General features: G+C 36.4%; 1 protein-coding gene and 1 non-coding gene across 2 annotated transcripts in view; both read right to left on the bottom strand.

Annotated features, from left to right (window-relative positions):
- The window catches only part of LOC137398415 (dmX-like protein 2), a 73511-nt gene extending 48650 nt beyond the window's left edge, over positions 1-24861 (bottom strand). The window contains exons 1-14 of the mRNA XM_068084542.1: positions 24707-24861; positions 23191-23316; positions 21380-21451; positions 20917-21216; positions 14885-14924; positions 14353-14485; positions 12628-12813; positions 10452-10627; positions 5332-5523; positions 4619-4818; positions 4062-4174; positions 3101-3261; positions 2698-2822; positions 1492-1695 (exon numbers count right to left, since the gene is read on the bottom strand). Of these exons, the coding sequence (XP_067940643.1) occupies positions 1492-1695; positions 2698-2822; positions 3101-3261; positions 4062-4174; positions 4619-4818; positions 5332-5523; positions 10452-10627; positions 12628-12813; positions 14353-14485; positions 14885-14924; positions 20917-21216; positions 21380-21451; positions 23191-23316; positions 24707-24793 (2115 nt within the window). The 5' untranslated portion in view covers positions 24794-24861. The remainder of the gene's footprint in view (positions 1-1491; positions 1696-2697; positions 2823-3100; positions 3262-4061; positions 4175-4618; positions 4819-5331; positions 5524-10451; positions 10628-12627; positions 12814-14352; positions 14486-14884; positions 14925-20916; positions 21217-21379; positions 21452-23190; positions 23317-24706) is intronic.
- Positions 20031-20103, bottom strand: Trnaf-gaa (transfer RNA phenylalanine (anticodon GAA)). The gene has a single exon. It is a non-coding gene; the product is annotated as a tRNA-Phe (tRNA).
- Positions 24862-26119: the final 1258 nt, after the last annotated feature.

Raw genomic sequence — 26119 nt, 5'->3', positions numbered from 1 at the left:
ATCAGTCGTCAGTGATCAGTGTACACAACGACAGTTGATGGGACCAGAAAGGGCACCAAACCACAATGGCTCCTGTGCTCCTTCAGTTCAATGTCTGCAGACTCTGCTCACAAAAAGCCCTAAGAGATTTTCTCACAGGGTATCAGACAATTATCAATCTGGAGTTCAATTTAAATATCTAGAGAGAGAGAGAGACTCCAGCCAAAATTATGAATAGATCAATAGACAACATTTTGTAACTGTAAAATGAGTAATACTATTTTATTGATTTTAGTTTTTAAAACCTTTCACAAATAGAAGTTATATTTTAAATATTATAAAAATAAATAAATATACTAAAATGGTGCAAGTTTCTTCAAACTTGTATTAAAAATAATAAAGAACCTGGCTACAATTTGTATTTAAAATTAAAAGACAAATCTAAACCTGTCACGCGACTAATAGACTAATAGACAGTCAGAATAGACTGTCAACATTCAATTATAACATTGACAAGGAATGTAGTGTAAGTCAGTCGTATTCTCATTGTTGATAGGTGCGCAATAGTTGATGTAGTTAGTTACGCCAGCTCTTGCAGATTACTAACAAGAATGCGGAAGCAAACCAGGTGATAGCACAATCCCATGCAAGCAATGCTTAAGGGAATAGGAAGAGGTATTCTGATGCAATGCACAATAAGCCAGAACCTCTGGCAAAAGAGACAAGGGGCTTATGAAGTCACAGCAGTTTTGGTCAAAACGTGGTTAACAACTCTGTTAGGAGAACAAACACATCAAAGTGCTACAGATGATGTAGCAATCACACCTACCTCTTCAGCTATATCATCTATGTACTAAAACATCGGCAGCAACAAAGTTTCTCAATAAGTCTTGTTACGATCACTTTATGAGTCTTGTTGCGATCACTTCATGTGAAGTCATGCTTAGACAGAAGGTGTGAGTTACAAAAATCACAATACAAATTTCTACCATAACATCAATGTAACTGTATCCATCCATAGTTAAACCCAGGAATTGCACCCATAAATTTCATTCATAATATTGCATTCGTAGATTGCTTCAGTAAATTGCACCCATAGATTGCATCCATATATTGACCGATAGATTGACCCATAAATTGCATACATGAATTACATCCATAGATTACATCAGTAGATAGCGCTCGAAGATTGCATCCATAGAATGCTACAGATCTGGGTATAAATTTCAATTTACACACAGGTTTTAGAGCAGATTTTAGAGCAACAAGTTTTTTACTACACTATTTGAGGTTGATTTTCATTTAGTTTAGTGTTCAACAGATCTACCAAGCCCTTCAGTATAACCAATGCACCTTATATACATATTACACAAAGCTAACAATTCACAGGGATAAACAATAGTGGCTAGAAAACTATTCTCAAGCAATCTGACCTAGATAAGGGTTATATCTATATATTTTTTTGCCGGTAAATATGTTTTTGTTAATAAAATGAACACCAGCCAGTACAACTCTCAACCTCACAATGCCAACAATAAGACTTACTTGTTTGGAGGAACTCGGCTTATGTGGCAAGTTATGGTGGGATGTGGTAATGAGAAGAGGCAGCACCGGGTGAGAAGAAGCAGAGTTGGTTCTAAACCTGTGCCCACAGGCTCGAGAAGTGTGTGACACATTCACGCATACACTGAATTTAGAATTCTCTGTGAAGTTAGCCTGTAATAACAATTGTAAATCCATAAAGATAAGTTGCATTGTCTAAAAAGAAAATCTACAGTCATACCTCGACATACGAGCTTAATGCGCTCTGGGACTGAGCTCGTATGTTAATTTACTCGTGTCTCAAGTCACTTATTTCCTAGACAAAATAACTAAATACAAATTAATCCATTACCAAATAAAACAGGATATTACTGTGGAAAAAATGTGTTTTTAATTGTTGTACTTCACTAACTAATAACTAAATACAGATTAATCTATTGATTGACCAATTAATGGATTGATTGACAAATTAATCCATAATTGACAAAACGCTCGCTTCGCTCGTGTTTGGTCGTGAGAAAACCAAATAAAACAGGATATTACTGTGGAAAAAATGTATTTTTAATTGTTGTACTTCAGTACATACGCTAACAAAGTTACAAATACCTATTTACTTGTTAAAAGCTGCAATAAACTGTAATATTATTATATCACTACCATAAGTTTTTACCTTCGAGACAAGTGTAATGGCTAACAGCAGTCTGAGAGAGACTTGACAGCAACGCGTTCGGCGCACTAAAATTTTGTGACACTACGTAACAGAAACTTTGAATTTAATTTAAATTAATTTAGCTCACTAAACACACACTTAAAGCCAAGTGTTAATCTTTTACTAAACGTACTTTGATTTTGTTAATTTTTTATTATCCGTTTCCAGTTTGACAGTTTTTGTATCTATAGCTTTTAGCCAACCTTTTAAAAACTTTTTCAAACTGATTCGAGGGGAAAGACCGAGCGACAGCTATTCTCGACAGAGGCCTCTCGCATACTTGGCAATTTAGTGACCGTCAAGAACCAGCTCGTATGCTCGTATCTCAAAGATTCCCCGTACCTCAAGGAAGAAACTAGCTTGAAAATCTGCTTGTATCTCGATTTTCTCGTATATTGGTACACTCATATGTCAAGGTATGACTAATGATAAGCAATGTATACGTCGCCAAAGCAAGAAGTAGTCACCTTCCAGAGGTTAAGGCTTCCATTGAGGTGTTTGCTCAGCATATAGATATGAGGTAAGAGATTGTACTGGCCTGACTGAGTGCTGCCAGCGCTAGCTAATTGGCAGCAGTTCTCCGTAGGATTATCTGCAAATGAATCGTCTTGGCAGATAAACTGATACAGACAGTCATTTAAACACCAAAAAACTAGCATTCTTTTAGCAACACGAAAGGTGTTGAAATAATTTGATTTGGTATAAAAATAACTTGGTGTACAACCAGCGTCAGCAGATGTCACCTGTCAGCAGATGTCACCTGTCAGCAGATGTCACCTGTCAGCAGATGTCACCTGTCAGCAGATGTCACCTGTCAGCAGATGTCACCTGTCAGCAGATGTCACCTGTCAGAATGATCTGGTAACCTACGGTGTAAAAAGTCTAGTGGACTATTGCCGCTGTATGTCAGAACATCTGCAGACATGCTCATGGCATCACCAAGAGGAAAAACATGAGGGAGACGCGAGCTGAAGGTGACTTGGGCCTGTCTAAAAGAACCCGGTTCAATCTCATCTAGGTAGTCGACGGACCTGCGATAACAAACCGACGTTACACGTTCACTTTGGTAACAATATGTTACAACTCTAACTAACACATATAATTGCAAGACAACAACAAAAATAAGACCAGCATTACAAATCAAAGCAGCGAAGCTTTAGAACAAGCATTGATATCCAATCACAGCACTACAAGAGGTCAGTAAACCAAAAATGTAAATGTTATTGACATTTTAAAAGAATTCCATAATATCAACATCGCCTAAGATTTACCTATCTCTGACTGTTCTCACCCCATCAATCTTACGTCAAACAGCAATACGACAGCCATAGAGGCTTAAATGGATGTAGCTGAGATTCACTAACAAACATTAATTTATGGCCTTGTGAAATATCATGATGAGCGTGGTAAATCACAAGTAGAGAGGTCTACACGTATCTTCTAACAAACTGTCATAATAAATTTATGCATTCCGAGTTATATTCGTGACAGATAAGCGGACAAAGTTTTTACTGGTAGTCATCATAGTAAGGGTTGTGTCATGACGACGTTACAGATTTTAGGATAATAACTTAGCTGTCAACACAAGATGGCTTTATCACAAAATTAAACTTACATAACTGTAATGATGCTTCTTTTCATTATATTACATTATCATATTGATAATATGATAATGAAGATGTGTAATCCAGTAACCGATTTAAGACACTAGAACAGTTCAGACACACTATGAAACCATTAATATGGTAACTCATCAGCTTCCTAAAATACAGTGAACAATAAATTCGGTAGTTTACTGCTCATCAAGTAAATAGGCTATATTCATACAGACCAAACAAGAAGGCTGCCGTCTGTCGGGTGGATACTGAATAAAATGTCAGCAGAACTGTGCCAGTCTTTGAGCATCCTTTCAATACTCCTGTCAAACGTATTGTCAATCGCCAACTACAAAATAAATATTGCAATGTCAAGGAATCATAATGCCGCTGTTCATGACACATAATTTGAAAAAAAAATGTTGACACATTAAAAGTGGCAGTAGCTAGCGCAATTCAATGCAAATTGGGTATGACCGGTAAATGCACAGCACTTAATACATATGATATAGCTCAGTAGCTGAAACGTAAAGCCATGGTTGACAGGTGGTAACACACAACAACTGAAGGTCAGAAATAGCACCAAAAATAAATGAAGCGCGCAAAGAGCACATAAATCCAATTATTGCTACTTTAGAAATGCTTTTTAAAAAATGTTTAGCTTTAGATGAAGACAAGAGATCAAACTTTTCAATATTATGCACGTTCTAAATAACACCCAAAAAACTCTAAAAGCATTCCTTTTTACACTCGAAATCTAAAAATTCTAAATTTTTTTGCTAATCAAATCTACCTTGAGAACATTTTGATGGTCCTCAGGATGGTTTACACTTTGAAAGCTACTTTGAGTTTTCTGCGACCAGGCCTCAAGAGACGCTGTACTCTGGCTAGAGTGGCCAAGCCCCTCCATGCTGATGTCACCATCGCTCTCGATGCTTGAGAGTTTGGAGTGTGAGGATATCCGATTCCAAAAATGCTTTTTCTTCTTCTCAGCTGAAAAAGCGGAGAAAATAAATAACAGGCATTTGAAGGAAGAGGGCTTTATGAGCGCATTCTAGCTGTTATCCATTGCATATCTATTGGAAGCGGCTTAAATTGAACAACTGAGGAGATAAGATAAGCTGAATTACTGTTAAGATTGAGAATGTGAGCAGCATTAGGCAGCCATTAAGTCAATCTTGGCCACTAGAAGTTACTACAGCAACCTGATCAAACACAGATGTATTAAGATCAATAACTCAAGCCACAGAAGTTAATGTATATTTGTATTGCGTGTGGCCAATATTATCATGGGCTGGTAGAGCAACCTACAGTCAGAAGCAGCTTACAAGCTGCAAAAGTTCAATAATGTAATTTTTTAAATACACTATTTCATTATTCAACACACAACACTGAAGCCAAAGCACGGATATACGTGCTACTATATCTGATATATATGCTCCGCTATACAGCATCATTGGAGATCCTTTAATAGAAACGGAGGAAATGAGATATTATCAAGAAGGCTTGTACCTGGATGTGAAGGTTCTGTGACATTAGACTCTGTATCATCCTGGTCCTCTCCCAGCGTCGTACGGCTGTTTATGTCATTCATGAGTTTCTCTGACTCAATGGTGAACTGCAACTCCTTGTTGTTCAGCCAATATACCACAAATCCATTGTCAAACGAGGAAGTTGATGAAGGCCCCAGTGGAATATCTGTAATATATCAGCTTATGTTCTTTGTGGCATATAGAGTGCCGCAGCAATTATTTTTATTACTCCACAACCAGCAACAAGAAAAAACTGAAGCGACTATTGATATGCAAAAAGGTTGCACATTTCACAACAATAACACTGAGCTAGTTAGTACATATGGGTCATTAAAACACTGGTGTGCAGGCTTTTCAACCATAACAACATAATCGGTGAGACTTACGACAAAGCTGACTGCTGTTTTGCTGCTGACCAGACAACTGTGAGGTATGTCAGACATATTTGCCTGACATGACAATCCCGATTCACCAGCATATCTTACATACATGAATATGACAACCCAACTCAAACCCTAAACACTGAACAATAGAGACCATGCAAGAGGGAGAGCAAGGTATCAGACAGCTAAGAACAACACTGAGCTTCTATTAGCTGACTTTCCACGTCATGTCTCCATTAAACGCTGCGTGAATACCAACAGGCTCTGCTTGAATAATCCTCTTTAAGACTCAGGGGAAACGCAGTGTATATGCAAACGACTCTATTCATATTCTGTGGTTGACTAGATGGAGGGTATAACATAGCTTTATAAATACTGATTCCCTAAGTAGTCATGTTAAAATGCGGAAAATTGTGACGATGTAGCATGAAATCTACATTGATAAAAGCAGGTAGAACACAGCAAACAAACAATTCAAGGCTATTTATTTGATAAAGAACAATGGATTTGAATCAGTTCCATACTTACGCCATATACCTATTATGGCCTCTTATTGATATTATGATAATATGGTAATGGTATTATTAGACATTTTATGGTGCAATGGAAAATAAGGCGGCTGTAGTATTAGGGGAGAAAATAAGTAGAATTAAGGAGTATTTCGTGGAGAGTCAGCAATAGTTGGGTAAAGCAAGTCTTGCAGTATCACTCAGTGCGAAGTGTCTGCCTGAAGACTAAACTATTCACACAACTGTGAACCTTGGAATAACTTAGAAACGTGTTTAGGTTAAGGTCACTCCGCTGCCACCATAAAACCACTGAGCTAGACTAACTAGTCATTAGGCAACCGAAGAGAATTGTTATACCTGACGCATTGTAATGATCCGCTAAAATACACAAAGAGAGGGGTAGAGCCAAAAGGCATCAGTAGAGGAACAACATTAAAAGACAAGGCAGCTGGTTACCTGCTCTATTATAGATATACAGTATCTGGTGATTATAATACTTAGTCATACGACGACAACATACAACAACAAAAGCTTGAAAAAACATAATTTCACATCAGGAGGCCCGAAAATGAATGAGCGTGTCCCATAAAGGTGAAGGAGGCAAGTATTGGTATGACAAGCAACACTTGGGGTATGAAAAACAAACTTACAGACATGAATAAGGGAACCATACATGCCTGCTACAAGAGAATCAGAAGATGCGGAAGAGGGGAGAACAAGCAGTGAAAAAAAAACATCCCTGGAAGTGAGCAGAGCGGAGGAGCTAGGATTATAAATAGATAGTAACATTGAGCTGATCACTGAGGCTTACGGTCAGTTACGGAGGAGTGATAGAGGGTTAGTATGAAAGGCATGTTAGAGGAACAGAATTGGCGGAAAGGTAACAAAGCAATGAGAAAAAAAAACTTGTGAAAAAAAGAAGCTGATGATAAAATTGCAAAATGAAACAGGGAGAGGGTAAGGAGTTGAGAGAATTGACTAAAGATGCAACAAGCTATTTCCCACAACATCGTAGTCACCACAGCGGGTGGACGAGGGGCCTCTGCCTGCACTTACATGTATGTAAGCAACTCAGCTAATTTCAAGACCTTTATCAGCTGCTTAACTAGTGCAGTAGTCAAACACTTCCATGTCCTAGGTGTGCCCACTTACTGGTCAATAAGGCAGAAAAAACTAATATAGCAATTGTTCCACAAGACTAGTTGCTTTATTACAAATGCGCGATATAATACATTCATACCATACGTAGCTAGCAAGCTTACCAGTAATTTAAAATATTACAACGTAGTAGCATCTTAAAAATGTTAAAAGTGGGCTCACCAACAGGGAGCTGTATGTGATTATAGATGAATTATGAATGATTTCTAGTGTTTTTTAGTAGAATAGTTTTTAGTGAATATAGCTCTAGGGTTATTTGATAAGTGATGACCCGCCTGTTATAGCGATAAGAATCATCACTCTATCAAACCCATTATATGTACAACAAATGAAAGATGTTAGAACACGACAGAAAAAGTACGAGTGACGTCAAAAAGCTGTGCATCTCTAGTTGATCAGCTACATACATGTATGTTTAACATTCTCAGAGAGAAAACAACAATACATCAAATATTATCACTTCCATATGTCACCTGTTAACATGGAATACATTTTATTATCACTTCCCTATGTCACCTGTTAACATGGAATACATTTTATTATTACTTCCCTATGTCACCTGTTAACATGGAATACATTTTATTATCACTTCCCTATATCACCTGTTAACATGAAATACATTTCATTATCACTTCCCTATATCACCTGTTAACACGGAATATATTTAAATTCCTAGAGGCATTTTATCTAGTCACTATTATAACATAAAATTAAAATTTTATATTAATACTAGTATATTATCACCAAACATGAGCGATTGTTTGGGAGCTTTATGATAAATGCATATGTGCACACAACTCACGAAAATTAATCATGTTAATGTAATTCATGGTAATATACACAGGATGGGGGCTGTAGATCATTGGTCATAGCAACCAATATTAAGAAGTTGTGATATTTATCTAGATTTCTGTATTTATATCTAAAAAATTATGCTGAATTTAAAAATCTAAACATATTTTAGCTGGTTGTCATAAAAATAAATGTATATCTATAAGAAAATGTAGGCCTATTACTTAATTTTGCAGATATTAAAAACGGCTTGGAATTACCGCGATATTGGGCACAGCCGTAGTATCATCAACAAAATCTTTAGAAAAATAATAACAGTAACATTGTGCGCACCATCGGTCACTATATACTTCGATCTTGTAAATTCGAATGATTATTCTTACAACTAAATCTCATAATAATCTTATAAAATTGAATAATTATTCTTACAATTAAATATTGTAATAATCTTATAAGAATCGTTAGAAAAATATAATCATCATTTCCTTTACTTTTACTGCTTTGGACATCAGTTGGAATACCAAAGTACTCATTATAAGTGTCCAAAATGTCAGAGTCCTGTAGAATCGGCAAAAAAGAAACGATTACTTTTCAGTACTTCTGCGTTAATTACAGAAACCTTCTGCAATTGGACAATGCCATAGACTGGTGAAATGTGTCGCTTTGTCGCACAGTCTTATCGGCGTTTCGTTGGCCGGTCTTAATTTTGATTAAAAAAGGCTTGTCAAGTTTTTATTGCGATTTTAGGCCAAATTAATCTGTCTATTTATGTATAATACGATCAGATGGGTTAGTTTTAGGATATTGCGTCAACTTTTCAAAGACTTGGTAACATATTTAAATATGTTTATATGTGTTTTGTATCATTATTATACTTGAACGACTCTACACAAAAATGGTTAAATTTTTTGATGGGATTTTGGTACAAGGGTTTGGTAACGGCCGTTGATGGATAATTTTTCGGGAGTTGTGTGCGCATATGCATTTATCATAAAGCTCCCAAACAATCGTTTCGCTCATGTTTGTCGTGGGATCACTTCCCTATGTCACCTGTTAACATGGAATATATTTTATTATTACTTCCCTATTTCACCTGTTAACATGGAATACATTTTATTATCACTTCCCTATTTCACCTGTTAACATGGAATACATTTTATTATCACTTCCCTATATCACCTGTTAACACGAAATATATTTTATTTGAAACTAGCTGTGCCTCCCGGCATTGCCCGGTATTAAAAACCAGCTTATAAACAATGTGAAGTGATGAAAGTTGCCTACCACTTGCTATTAGCCTAGCAAACTGCCAATGGAAAATGGTATTAAAAATCAGCTTATAAACAATGAGAAGTGATGAGAGTTGCATACCACTTGCTATTAGCCTGGCACATTGCTAATGGAACATTCCAGTAAGCTAATTAATAAGCGCTAGGCTTCTAATGACGGTACGGCGTGACGTTGCGTCAGCGTTGTCCAGCTACAGCTATTCTAATAATAGCTATAGCTGGAGGGACACACATACATGTACATACTTTGAAAAATATATATATAGATAAAATGCTGGACTGACTTAATATGCCTCTACTCAGCTCAGCTAAATGGCTGACAAAATAAAATTATTGTATTAAAAACTTAGATAAGCATGTTGCTGCAGTGTAAATACATGCAATGAATCCAGTACTGAAGCGTAGATACACGTTATGAACACAGTACTGTAGTGTAGATACGTGTATTCAACACAGTACTGCAGTGTATATACATGTATTGAACACAGTACTGCAGTGCAGATACATGCATTGAACACAGTACTGCAGTGTATATACATGTATTGAACACAGTACTGCAGTGTATATACATGTATTGAACACAGTACTGCAGTGCAGATACATGCATTGAACACAGTACTGTAGTGTAGATACATGTGTTGAACACGGTACTGCAGTGTAGATACATGTATTGAACACCATACTGCAGTGTAGATACATGTGTTGAACACAGTATTGTAGTGTAGATACATGTATTGAACACAGTACTGCAGTGTAGATACATGTATTGAACACAGTACTGCAGTGTAGATACATGTAATGAATATATTACTATAATGCAGATGCGTGTAATGAACATAGCCCAGGTTAAATTCTTTGCACTTTTGCAAACATATGACTTCCTGTAGCTTTAGTATAGTCTATACCTAAAGTAATGTCACAGAATGAAATAGCGCAATATACTTATAATACACCTACACTTACCTGATGCAGGATTAATGGAGGCAGCAAGGTGAAAGTGCAGAACTGGAGTAAGGCCATTTTGTTGCATCCAATACTTGTGAAAGTCCTGCGTACTCTCAGAGTTAGACAAAGCTGTTACCCTCAATCCTTGTGATCGGCCCTCTTTCTTGTGCTTGCGTCTTTTGTGCATTGCATGGCTACCATAGCAACAACCAATGACAGCCAACTACACAAGATGAGTGATTCTTCTAGCAGGGTTAAAAACGTCTCGGTAACCAAAAAACAGAAGCATTGTAAATACTTAAGATACAAGCTCCTATTGCATTAATGGATAACTGACAGTACAACAGAATCACACCATAAGATATCAATTTAATTATGTTGTTTAATTTGCAATGGCCTAGCTAACATAGGTTGCCGTAAAAATACATATGATATACACAGAAATGTTTGACTAAAAACAAACTAAACAATTTTGTCTGATGGTAAGTCTCTTAAACATAAAGTGCGACTGATGTGAACCAGGCTTAATGGTCGACTTGCAACAAAATTCACATCACAGTTATTTGGTATCAAAAGATTTGAACCATTTTGGAAAGGGATCTATGACGTTTTCGTGATGGCTGCGATTAACTGTTCGTTTTTGAGCATTTAAGAGCTTGCAATCACATTTCCACATACTTTGCATCTACAACACAGCAGATTAAGACATGGTGAATCTTTTGATACCAAATAACTGTAATGTGAATTTTGTTGCAAGTCAACCTTTAATAGTGATTTTCACTTCGGAAAAGTTGTTGACAAATTATAAAAGTAGAAAATTTAACAAAGCAAGATTTATGTCCTTTTAAAGTGAGAGCAGTTTGACCATAAAACAACAATTAGCTAAAGAGGTGGTTAGGAGGTATATGTTGACTAGCAAAGGAACAGTTGTGACAGAGCTTATTGTAATTTTGTTAATTTCTTATGAATAGGACTAATTTGGTCATTTTACCTGCGCTTTAATAGTATTAGTTAGCCACGGTTGATACTAAAAAGCAAAATCAACTTGTTTCAAGTAAGAGCCGTTAGTTTGAAAGCTGATATTGAAAGAGAAAATCGCAACGAAGTTGAAGACTTACAACTATTGTTCCTTAATATTTACTAATGCTGCTCCAGCTTGTAGAACATAGCTAACTTAATGAACTCGATAACCATAATAATCAGATATTAGTAATTAAGTAGAAAGTTCGAGCAAAGTGGGCGGTTTCTTTTTCCGACCATTATTCCACTTAGCCTGATCCTCGCGTATCCTGAATGTCATATTTATGCAACTAACATGAAGAAGTATTGAGAGCAGACAGTTCCTAGAATACCACGCTCAACATTGACACACACATGCACTAATATAGGGCCAACATTGATACACACACATGCACTAATATAGGGCCAACATTGATACACACACATGCACTAATATAGGGTCAACATTGATACCCACACATGCACTAATATAGGGCCAACATTTACACACACACATGCACTAATATAGGGTCAACATTGATACACACACATGCACTAATATAGGGCTAACATTGATACACACACATGCATTAATCTAGGGCCAAAATTGATACACACACATGCACTAATATAGGGTCAACATTGATACACACACATGCACTAATATAGGGTCAACATTGATACACACACATGCACTAATATAGGATCAACATTGATACACACATGCACTAATATAGGGCTAACATTGATACACACACATGCACTAATATAGGGCCAAAATTGATACACACACATGCACTAATATAGGGTCAACATTGATACACACACATGCACTAATATAGGGTCAACATTGATACACACACATGCACTAATATAGGGCCATAGCTGTTTTTGGCTCATATTTTAAATATTTCTCAGGCATTTGCAGGTCTACAATATATTGTTAAACAACATTTTTTCGTAGCAATATAAAAACATTACTGAAACACCATTTAGTAATTTCAATTAAATTTAAATCGTATGGTGTCCGCTAACCTTGGGGCACTACAGCTGTCATTGTAAGCAAGAGGTTTAGATCAGTAAGCATTGATCAGATGTAGTTGGCAATGCTTGGTACATGAAATACAAGAACTGACCGTATATGACCGATCAGATGCAGTTGGTAATGCTTGGTACATGAAATACAAGAACTGACCGTATATGACTGAGCTTGTGCACGAATCGTTTTTTGTGTCTCGTAGCATGTAGCTTTGGATCCTGAAAAGCTTTCAAATCAAACTGTTGCACATCAACGAGTCCATCATCAGGAAGAACTGTTTCACTCCAGAGTCGGCAAATGTTGTCTTTCGACCAAGTCATCAGTACATTTGTGACCGTGCCCCTAAACCGCAGCATGTAACCATAGTTAGAAATAGAAAGGGAGCGATGACACCGCCCTAACACACCGCAGTTTGGCAGATGAGGTGACAGCGAAAAGCTCAGCTGATTGTGGATGTTATAGCATGAATTGTAACACCATTTTGTCATTACAGGGCACCTCGCCATACGACATTTTCGACCATACGCTACCATACAACAATTCGTTACGGTGTTGGCATCGTAAGGCGAAAATGTCGTATAAAGGGGTATGGAAACCCATAATAATTATCTAATGCAAACACGTCCTGATGAAAACATCAAAACTTCATTTACATGTACGTACGGTACACATTAAAAATGAATAACACAATAGTATATTAACCTTGGTAACTATAGCTACCTTTAGCAACTTCAGTGTGTTTAGTGGTTATGATCTGCAATAAAATGTAACATTTCCATGTACAGTACGTACCGTAGGAAGTTCTTACCTTCAAGACAGACGGATAACAGAGTCGAATTTAACTTAAACGAATTTAGCTTACTAAACACACACTTAAAGCTGAGTTTTAGTATGTATTTTACTAAACGAAAACTTTAATTTTGTCATCGTGTTAACCTTTTTTACCTGTGTTCGGTTTCACTAGAACTTATACTGAATAATGCTTGACTATTGTTTTAGCTATAACTTATACCGAATGATGCTTAACTGAGAAAAAGCGAGCATTTTCAATATTCTTTCAGGCGTTGTGGGAGGGATTTCGGCAAATAGCATATTGACATCTTCTTTATTACGACGTATGCATCACATCAAACACCAAATTTGAATTTCAAGAAACATTTTTGATGATGCCGTATGGCGAAAAAAACGCCATATTGCGGGGATTAGAAAACATCGTGTTGTAGTTTTTTCGCCTCACAATGTTGTAAAAAAACCCTACAACAGAGACTTCGTATCCCGGGAGTGCACTGTTACAGTAGTTGTTATGTTCAAGGTAACAAAGTGCAAAAAGGTTTCTATAATGTATCTATTGATAAATGCTCATGTTATATGAAATGTTAAGAGATGAACAGCTGACAGATATTTGCTTGGTCCATTACCTAGGAGACCATTACATCACGCAAACAGTTCTTATAAGTGAGTTGTATTATTGACATAGTTTTTCAGTAGTTGAGATTGGCCTGCCTGCCTGCTAAGAGAGCAAAACCGGTTTTTCTCACAAGCTAATTAGCCCTTGTCATACCAGGCTAGGAGCATGCCAAGCTGGGATGTATGGCAAGCCAGGCATTTGTTGAACTTTTTATGTAATAATTCAAAATATTAACATAATCAGTTGATATGCTGTTTATGTCGACTATGCCATAAAACACATGAGGTCAGCAAACGCATGTATATCTAGCGATATCTACAATCTGTCTTAAAAGCCGAGTACCATATAACAGCTGACAGCAAACTTCACGATTTAAAAAAGTAAAGGACAGAAAGGACAAACTAAAAAGGCTCTAAAACTAATGAAGTGAAAGGTAGGCAAATCCAATAAGCTCGCCAAACCAATTAACTCACCTTGGCATGTATTTGCTAATTCTCCTCCATGAGAAGTCAGTCACGGGTTCTGGGTGAGCGATGTAGCAGAAGCTGTAATCTAGTGCCTCTTCCACACCCGCTTCATCAAACATTGAGCCTCTCAGCATCTGACCTGTTCAGATACATGCGCATACACGAGCATCTCTCCTTTACAGACAAACTCTCAACTCATCAAAAAACTCCCGACAATGTATAACCTGCTAGCAGCCTAACCATGAATGAGAGGTCAATGAGAGGTCAATTTAGCAAACAGCAGGGTATAAAAATTATTGATGACTCTCATAACAGTGCTATAATAGAATATGGTGCATATCCGTGACATCATCACGCTCTTGTCCAATATCACATCCCTAATAAATTTATATTTAATCTCTCATTGGAAACTGGAAGATATGTTAAAATACCGAATGGTGATGTCACATGATAGTATCGTGTACCATTATAGTATAAAATATATTCAACGCATCACCAGTTAATGATATTAGGTAGAAAACCATATATGTATACTTACTCTTCTTATTCTCATACCAAACCTTCACTAAACGATCGCTCTACAAAGATACAGTAAAATTAAACCTCAATTATTGTGCTATTGTTTAGCTAATAAGTCAAACCATGATCGAGTAGCTGGACTGTACAATCAAAATTTAAAACAGGTTACATTTCATAAAATGCATTACTATGGCACTATTCTTACTGAACACAAATGCACAAATTGAGCAATCCTTCAATTAGACGGGGAATTCATTATTTACTATACTAAGTCATCTAAAGGAAAAATCTTGAATTCATGGTTAGATAATGGTATCTCTGGTTAGTTATTTAATCCTTTCCCGTTACATGACAGTTTCTTTACTCAGCTCTCAAACTGATACAGTTGTAACAGTTCCTATGAGCAGGTACAATTCCTGTAGCGTGCCTTCTAAGGAATGCATTTTTAAGCTATATTCATGAGTAGGTTGTGTGGAGTTACTTAATTTTTTATGTCAACATTTCCATGGTAAAAATATTACAAATGCAATAGCCATTCATAGTGAGTTTTCACTGAAGTCAGGCACATGGCATTGCCATTAACCTAAAGTACGTTGAATTTTGTCACTGAATAATCTAGTCTATCAATAAAAGGAAATCTTCAACTGCGGACTAATTGCAAAAAGCTGTCTAATAGACTGCAGAAAATCAGACCTGGTCCACTTTTCTTTTCTCACATAAAGTTATCTACTCGTTTAGCCCCTACTCTCCAGCTGCCAGCTCGTTTGTGGGGAGCTCCATAAAAAATTTCGATGTCACACAGCCCACTCTAATCTAGGTCACACAAGCCGGTTATAATTATTATGTAACCATTATATGACCTTGCTAGCTCCAACTATCAAACCTAACCTATAAGAAAATTGTCAATATTTATGTTGAACCACTGATTGTACTGCACTAGAATAAGAATTCATCATGAGGCTGCATTAACTAAATTGCTTGCACCAGTGAGTTGAAGATGATCAAAGTGAAGGATGGTTGCGGAAATCTTGCGATGAAATCTGTTAAAGCGAAGTGGCTAAAAACCACCGTCTTGAAGTGAGCATTGTTTTTGGAGTCGCAACAGAGTGAAAGGATAACTCCCAAACATCAACTAAACTGCAGCGAGAAGGTCAAACTGAGAATATAATTATGAGAACGAATGTCCTTATTGACTATCTTATCTATACATTGATACTGTACATATATATGCAGCAGGGTTGTGACCATTATGAAAAAATCGTAAGTGCGCGTTGATAAGTACTCGCTGATGCCCGGATGTAGAATGTCTAACTGTTGCAGTAAACTACTGTGTGGATTCTATGTAGTTGCATTAGCACTGCAGTAGTATGTCACAGCCATGCAGTCTGCAGTATAGTTGCAAAGTGTACCTGTACTACTTACTGCGCAGTACGCGGTATACATGCGGTATACATGCGGTATACATGCGGTATACATGCGGTATACATGCGGTATACATGCGGTATACATGCGGTACAACTATTTTCTAATGTGTAGTAAGCACTAAGTAGTATTGGAGCAGTGGTAGTACCATGCTGCACAGTATGCAGTGAGAGTGTTACTAGTGCGCATTTAACAGTATTAGATACAGTAGGAACTTTTGCATAACATTGTACATACAAATACTTCACCTTTTCGTGGAAGCACCACAGAATCGAGTAATTGAGTTGACTTTGATGCAACCGCAATGCAATTGCAAGATATGACTGTTGCTCAGGCATTAGTATGAGTAGGCAAACAAATTGATCAATCAGCGTATTGCACGTGTATGGTTGAAATGATAATCTATTACGTTGTATGTTTATGGTTTAAATAATAATCTATTACGGTTTGATCAAAATGAGGATCAATGTCTGCGCTCGGTTGTATGTTTGCTTTGAATTAGCTCTCCCATGAACACGGCATACTTGAGCATATCATAACCGCTAGAATGAGGTAGACCAAGAGGGTTGAAGACGATTTTTTAAACACAAAACAGTAGTAACACAGATGGTACTTAGTGAATGGCGATCAAACCTGAAGCTGTGCATGTAATCCAGTTCATTTTTTAATTTTTAAAAACCATCAATCGTGGTTGAAAACTATGGGTAATGGCAGCGACAGTGAGACTGCAGTACCGTTGCTTGGAAAGTCAGCAGTGTCAGTTGATCCACAGTATCAACTCATAATGATGACCAGTTGCAGTAAACATGCAGCTTCAAGTGTTGAAGCATGCAATTTTGCAGTATGCATGAGTTGCTGTGTTTCAGGTTGTGTTATGAAAATGAATGGGCAGGAGGCTATTCACAATAGGAGCGCAGTTGCGGTAGCAGCAAATGGCTACTGTGCTTAGAAAGTTGTTACGTACAGCAAAATCACTGCGTACTGCAATGACTGACGCAGTACAGTTCTAATGTGCTGCAACCCTGTATTGCAAGTATATATTATGTGTTGTAAATCAGTGAATATTGGCACATTTGTATTCTAATCAAACTTAGAGGTTGAGGTCAAAATATTTGTAGCCAGATAGTACGCATCACAACGCATGCGGCTACAATGAACAGGAGGTTGCATCAATAATCTTATGTGAGTCTGAAACCAAACCTACAGCAAGCTAATTTGTGGATTGATATAATCTTGTTGTCATTAGGAGGTTGACCAAAGCAGTGACTGGCGGATTACTGCAAGGCTACGGAAAGGTGATAAGATATAAGCTGAGCTACATGATTGAATTTTCGTGTGTATGTAATTTTCACATGTAACACATTAAGAAGTAGCTCTCGAGGCAGTTCGAGGACAAACGTTATAAATCTCAATAGGAATGGATAATTTAACAGCGACACAAGATGTTTGAAATGATTTGAATTCAATTTCACACGCGTGTGATAACAGGAAAAATGCCAGCTGAAAGTGTATACCAATCTGTAGCAGTTTAATCAACTTCTCATCCAGTTTATAATTCACCAAAAATCGTTTAACTCATTCGCACCCAGGCGCGAGTTAACTCGCCTATTTATAACGTTGCTAAGCACCATACGCGAGTTAACTCGCATTCGAAATCTACCGACTCCTTGCATCGTTATTTTCAAATTATAAAAAATAGTTTCTGATTGGTTAGAAAGAAAAATTTCTGGCCAATCAGACAAACTTTAAATTATGTCTTTATGACGTCCCTGGCAAAAGTTATAACCAAATTAGTACACCCATCTCAATATCTACCAAAACCGGAAATCACCGTGCTGACTTGAAAGTCTATCGTTCGCGATCATTTTTTTTCAACCCCAGAAGTAAATATGCAGATTCTGAAGTGGTAAGACATTGAAAGAATGCATAAATTAAAACATTATTTTTAATGTTTCAAAGTTTTTATCAACTTTTAACTTTGCCAAATTGAATCGTTATGCTCAAATAAAAATGTAATCTTCAGGCTGCCAGCCGCAGTCAGACTAACGTTATCCTTCAGTTTCGATAAGATCATATTGATTCTTAGAGCTGTCTATGAAGTTTGAAAAGTCAAGTACAGAGTTGTTGAACATGTTTTTATTATTTGAAACACTTTCATGACGTTTTATTTGAGTTATAATGGCATATAGATTTGCTATGCTTTTGTTTGAAGGATGATACTCGTGAGGAAAAGTTAGAGTTTCATGATTTTCATGTCCATGACTAACTGCATATGTATCAATAATACTCATAACTATGTATTGTGTGTAATAAATAAGTAATTTCAGTCAAACTTTGTATATTTTGCAACTTTTATGGTGCAAATCTAACTTTGTTTCAGCAAATTACAATTTTTTTTAAATTGGAGATTTCCTGAAACTACCTTCCTTGAGGCACGAATCTACATAAAAGAGATATGAGTTATCTATATAAATATAATATAATTTGAAAGAAGAGACTTGGCTAGTTCTTGTGAAATGTGAATGAGTAAATTATCTCAAGTCTGTCTCCTGTAGTAGTAATTTGAATTACGGCAACTTCCTGAAAAATTAGCGGTTTTTGGGGCTAATCGCCTAGAAATTAGTCGGGTGCGAATGAGTTAAGAATCGATGCGGACTTGCTAAATGGATAAGAATATTTATAAGAATCCCATTTACAAGGAGCTAAAATCATTTAGAACACAAGTTGACAAGTAAAGAATTAGTACAGTTACAAACAATAAAAGACATCTGTTGCAGTTTACAATGGACAGGATTTCCCTAGCCTAATCTTTACAATATTCATGTCTTCTCTAAAACATTGGGTCTCAGTATTGCATCGAATACAAATAAAAAACACAAATTTGAACTCGGTCATGCAATTTCATTTCATTCAAAGATATTAATTTTTATCCTGGGGCTGCAGTATAAGCTAGCAATTCAGTCGGTATATAGCGCTTTTAAAGAAAAATATGAAAAGTAGAGTTACTCAACAAACACATATAGCTTAGCCATTTTGAATTGTTCTTTTTGTACTTGACTAGATTGATTTGTTATCAGCAGCAAGGCCATGTCTCAATGAATTAAATAAAGGTTTTGATATGTGTAAATTATGAGAGTTGAACATTTGATTGCTATTTGATTTGTTAAATCTTTTTGTAGTAAAGGAGTACATTTTTAGTATATAAATACTTATGCCGTGCACGTAGTAGGCCTACAACAATTAGGTATATATTAATATACCACGAAATGGTTTGTGAAGTGCATTGCAGCAATATTTTAAAAGTTTTTCTTAATAAACGAAAACATAACGCATGACCTAGTCATTGTTCCCTGTGGCATTGGGAAATGGCTGGCACTGAGAAGCATTAGTCTAATAATTGTGTGTTAAGCTATTGCTCTCTTTGCTTTCCTTGATTTCTAAAGAAAACATTGCCTTCTTCCTATTATTTTTAACAATTCCACTTGTTTTTCACTAGTTTCCGTAGCTTTAAAACTACAAAAGGTATGAAGTACGTTTAATATTAACCACATACCGTAGTATTAAACTGTGTAAAGGGGAACTGCGTATAAGTGTATTTATTTTCAAAACTGAAATATAATGAACACGTTGGGCGTAGGATGCGGAGACATATGCTCCATGTCCCACACTCACATTCGTTTTGAAAACGGAAAACAGTCTTATTAATGCACGAAAAAGAGTGTACCAGCCACCAGGATCGGTGTTGCCGAAACCCGGGATCGAACCAGGGACCTTTAGATCTTCAGTCTAACGCTCTCCCAACTGAGCTATTTCGGCCGGTGATATCCTAGACATTACAGCAGCTACTTGGATCGACGATCAATTGTAGCGCAAAGCGTGATTTTTATTGTTGGTTTAAAATCGTATACAGGGGAAGTCGCTATTATAGTGAAAATTGTTGTCATTAATTACAAAGTATTGCATGAATTGAAATTCAATCAAATTATGACGTTTAAAACAAAACTTTTATTGTGAGAAAGTATGATAAATAACTTAGTTCAATCAGTCCAGTCATTCTAAAAAATAACAAGGAGTTCACAATCTTTTAACAACCTACTACAATGCCACTTCAATATGCTCTTCAAAAATGCACGCAAACTAAGAATCAGTTATGTGTGCCGCGTTTTTTGAAACACTAAATTTCAAGTAAACTGCCGTTTCTGTCACAATATGCTCATCTGAATAACATCTGATATGAAATGTTCAACTAGCAGAAATGTATTATACAAGGGCCAATTTATAAACAAAATATTGCAATGAAAATTCATTAAAAAAACTTTGCAAACAAACCATGCAGCGGATCCGATTTGATTTATGTGTCAGTAGACTTTGAATTTATCACAGACACGACACGAATACAACTCATGTTTTTAGATCATCCTTATACCTGTTGTTGACAATGGTAATGTTAAGCATGAGTAACCACTCGAGCGAGCATAACAGACTCCAGGCATACGGATAAGCAACATCTTTTTCATGTTTGACACAGCCAAACATAGTGGTAAGATTCGTAATAATAAATCTTCCAATACTCCTAATATCCACGATATATGCCCGCTAGCGGCGGATGATAGGTACAAGGGAACATACCTTGCTCGCAGACGCAAAGAGCAGTCCATCTGGAGAGAACTTAAGATGGTAAACAGGAGAGGCGGTTTCACAGTTCCAAATGCACTCCCATTCTGGATCGTCACTCTCAATATTGCCAAGCGTAAAGCCAACATGAGTCGGCTCATTCGAGTGAATATGCTCTCCTTCCTCGGGTGACTGCCACAACTGAATTCGGGAGCCGCCTACTAACAGACGCGTTCCTTCCAGGTTCCAAGAGAGCGCATTCACATGATCCTCACAGCTAAGCTCCGCTGTCTGGTACCACTGATAGTCTAATTTCTACAATAATAATAATACCGATGAGGGACCAGTGAGGGATGGAGATGCATCCTAGTATAGTGGAAAGCGATACAACAATAGATCGGCAAGGAATGGATATGTACCCTAGAGCAGTTAGACCATCAGTAAATGAATTAACCAGGGGCGGAAGCCACAGACTTACGTGAATGCTGTTGTGGCGAAGAAGTGGTGTCGGTTCAAAGATGAGCACTTGGTTATCATAGCTTGCAGCTATCTGCAATAATCACATTCACAGTAGTTGTCATACCTTACTATAGTATAATAACTAAACCCTTTTTACTTATAAAGTAATTTTTAATAGAAGATTCTAGTAAATCTGAGCATTATAGTATTCGTATGCTCGAATCCAATGAGCCAAGAGTCTGATTAAAACAAATAGCAAAGCCATAGGATCATACATACTCGAGGCTGGTTTACACTATATCGTCGTATGTCAGCATTGTCCTTTCGGCGTTCATCGTCAACGAGGTGCACTGTAAACTGATATCATGGACGAAGCAACGCAAATACGTCGAAAAAGTTTGCAGCTGTCAAACTTTCCTGATATTTCGCCAAGCGTCGACAACAGTCTGTACAAAGCGCACATTTCGGTAATGTCATTTATCTTTACCATTCATTCACTGTTATCATTTCATTCGTTGTCGTGGATAGCGTGATTTATTTATTTACGTTTATGATAGTTGCTGCGGGACTAGTATTTGATCGAGCAAGCGACAACAAATTCCTTCGAGAAAATTGAAAAAAAGAGAACACTACGTTGCAAATTATTCGCTGGTGCAAACGCTGATGTTTATGATAATGTGAATATTGTTATCGCCGAAGATCACCAAATTATTGTGGCAACAACGCCGAGATACGGTGACATGGTGTGAACCAGCCTTTAGTCGGACAGTTTTGCTGAAGGCAAGCACTCTAAAGCTTACATAACATGCAGCAGTTCTTCAAAGGTTATAATCTAGGGAAATAAGTCCTCATTTTGCAGCTAGATTTCCAGTGATATATTTGTACAGACTGATTAGAGGAGCTCATTCAACAGGTTAGGCAATACGTGGTCTCATTCAATAATGTTTCTAATTGTAAGTTACAGGTATAAAATACTGTCCTTCATGTTTGTTCACTTTTAAAATATACTGAAACTATTAGTGAAAATTGAGAACTAACCGAATGCTGGCAACAACAGATTCAACTGATCAACTTAACACAAGTCATTCATAGAATAAGTGAGTGGTAGGAGATGATGGCAAGTGAGCCCAGTTATGCCTGCCTATGACCATAACTTCATTTTTCTGATAAAAACTGAAAACTATTTTATTGCTGTGAAGTTGTGGAGTGGGTAATTACAGAGTAATATAATGTAATGTAATATAGTTAGTGATAGGATTTGATTGTCATAATTACAAGTATTACAAATTAACCAACAACTCACAATTCAATATAATGTTGCAATTATAACCTACAATTTCAGGAACTAATTGAGAATCATGCTTAAGATCCGTGCTTTAAAGAACTTCATAATAATAAAATGTAACTGTAAAAGTAATTACTATAAACTATATGGTTACTACTGGCCACAAGCCAACCACGAGTAACAAGCCATCATTCTTTGCAAACTGGAGCCGAGAGTGAGCAACAAATTCATTCTTAATTCCATAAGCTAATAGCCAATAGAGCAGGAGGCAGCATAAACATGAGAAACGTGGAAAGCTCTTATGACAATCTTAGATGGACGATATTTACACATCAGTTCAGATGATGTAAAACAATTACAATCAGAAAAATTTTAAATTGGCAGCTTTCTCACTGAATGTAAAGTTTTTCATATTGTATTCTTTATACCAATAATATGTATAAGTAAAGATTAACAGGCCCTTATGTGTTGACTCAAGCCAACTCTATCATCTCGTATGCTGGTTTTAGAGAGAAAAGAAAGTGGTTTAGGCCCGCTATATGTACCTTGCCAGTGTCCGAGCTACAGTTAACACATTTGATCTGAATATTGCCATGAGTAGCGCCCGGTATGATTTGGACTCGCTGAAAGTCACTAGCCAATATGACTATATCACATCCTGCAGCATATGCCTACAAATGGACCAATACAACATTACTCAGCAAGACTTGGGTCTCCTGATCAGCAGTGGTTAGTAATGGTCGGTCACGCTCAGTAGCCTATCTTAATTGCTGGTTATTTAGCAATCTTAGAGTATGCCTGCAGTTCTTTTCAATAAGGTTATGCATAAAGCTACAACAGTAGCATCATTATCGATGTATTATGTTATGTAATCGTATCAGCATTAGCTTGTCCAACAAAGATCGACCTTCTCATAGAGAACTGTGATCTCCACTCTCTAATCTGCCATTGCTAGTATTGGCACATAAAGTTACCGCCAATGCATGAAATAAATGTCAGAGTTAATGACAATTCTCATTACAACAGATCTCTAGTTTTCAACTTAGACAAACGCTTTTAAAAATAATAATATGAAAGGGTTACACAAAATTGTAGCAACTACAATAATTAACAAAATCCTGCAGCGCAGAAAAGCCTACAGCTCAATGTTACTCAACAATTTGGTCTCAACAAGTAGGCTGGCAATATTACACCCCATATGCGCGTGATAATAAATCTCGATAGCCAATTAGCTGTTCAAACTGTGAAGAATAGTAACAAATGTTTAGATCAACATAAAAATAATACCCTAGTAGTTTTATAACCTCGAAATTATTTTGGACTGACGTCATACCATCACATTCAATAAGATGAATAAAAATTAAGAATTTAATTCCAGTTTTTTATCAACATTGTTGCAATGCTACCAGTTTCAGGTAACAGCTTTACTGTGTTCATTTTATTGAATGCTACTATAAAGTGTGAGTTAGAGTGTCTGACGTAGTAGCTAAGTAGTGACTAAGTAGTTAGCGTTGATTATAATGCTGCAACTGAATAATCAATATTAGACCTACTTCAGCGTTGACTTGCTGACACAACATTCAACGAAAATATTGTTCATGCTCAATGTGCAGTTAGTTAGAACTTACAAGTATTTATTTCAGAACCATAAAATTCAAAAATAATATGTTTTGATACAAACATTACTTAAAACAATTACATGGTTCTTATTTCGTCATACACGAACTACTGAATAACTTCAATAGATATTTAAATAAGAACACTTGACTGCATACCAATATTATTGAAACGTCTACGCATTTGCAAGGTAGCACAAAAGCTTCGATATATATCAGTATTGTGCTACAGCGTCGTTTTATGGCAAACCAGTCAAGTAAACTACGAAAAGCTCCATTTTATATTTTACTCATTGTCGTTTATCTGAGGCCCCTGCTTAGAATTTTTTTTTTTTGCTTATTGAAAATCGTGTAAACGAAAGCAATAACGTTTAATAACATTTAAATGTTACATCCTTCTAGGATTAAGCTTATGATATTAATGTATGGTTTAATGTTGGCCTACCGTAAAATGAACACCCTCGACACTTCCAACGCTAAAACAAGAATCTCCGGAGTTCACAGCTCCAGTAAGAATTTGGTGGCGGTTCATCACTCGCAGCCTGCCAAGATATTGAATATAAATTTATGTAATCGACATCTCATCATATTCTAGTTGAGCTCAAGTCTCATCCGCAGGCAATTTTATATAACCACAGTTCCAAGTGTCTTCGATCATTTAAGGTGAAGGTTAACTATTTAGCTTCCAAGTAACAAAAGGCGATACAAAAAGACGTGATAAATATTTTGAGAAGAAAACTCCTATTCACATTTACACCTAAAATGAAAATGCATGTATTGTATACTCTGTTCATTTTGTTCTCTAAGTTGAGTAAGTGGTTTGTAAAGTCTGCTTACAATAAAAATAATTGACTGCTTTATTGAGTTTTTACCCATTTTTTTAGTTTCCTGTAAAGAATTTCATCATTATTGCTTGCATTTGGGTGCAGTTATTAAAAATCAAAAAACATAAAAAACCTGATAGCCTACCAAAGTCCTACTTTGCATCAGTATGGCTGCTGCTAGCATACAGGTTATTTTATAAATTTGTAATTAAAAATAGTTAATAAAGCTGTAAACAAAACAGTGTATTTTAGAAAACAAACATGTGAGTTTGTATAGTTAACTTTAGAAATTATGATAAAAGCATTTTAGACTGCTTAGAAGTGGTGGCACTAATAGGATAAAAACTTAAGTGACATTACCTAAATAAAATTCATAAACAGCTTGCTGCCGCTAGCTAGAGAATGCCAAAAATACGGCTTTCTCACGATGGAACGAACAAGCGAATTACAATAAACATTAATGTTTGTGAAACAGTTATGTACTTAAAGAATGGTGATGCGGCTATGCTGGACATGTTTTTATTGGTTTTTTACACAAAGAACGATCTTGTACAAATCTTGTACCAATGGGCAAAATCTTGTACAATCTATTATGGGCAAGTATAGCCAAAACTAATTTTAAACGGTTTTTACTTACAATGTAAAACCAGCAGTAAGTAACAAAAAGGATAGCTCTAGGATGATTGGTCTTTAGCTAACTAGCCTTTTTTTATAACCTGTAACTATTTCTACAAACCTCATACGCTTGACCCAGGTTTCTGAAACTAAAGAACACTTAAATCCGTTGCCACCGCATGCATTCCTACTACTCCAACACTTCAGATGAGGAATTAATGTTTTTAAATGATGATACAGTTGAATATCTGTGCTATCTTAAAAGGACCATGTTTCTGAATAGGCAAAATTGAGTTCTGATGATGTTTCTTTATCTTAACATAAAATTGGTTTAACTGCGTGTAGCTGTGAGTTGAGATATTATCTTCTGTAATTCATTTATACATGTATATTGAATTATCGTGATAAAACTGAAATCT

Source organism: Watersipora subatra, chromosome 1, assembly GCF_963576615.1.
Source record: "Watersipora subatra chromosome 1, tzWatSuba1.1, whole genome shotgun sequence".
Taxonomy (NCBI): domain Eukaryota; kingdom Metazoa; phylum Bryozoa; class Gymnolaemata; order Cheilostomatida; family Watersiporidae; genus Watersipora; species Watersipora subatra.
Note: the sequence above shows the minus strand (reverse complement) of the source record. Positions and strands in the feature narration are given on the sequence as shown.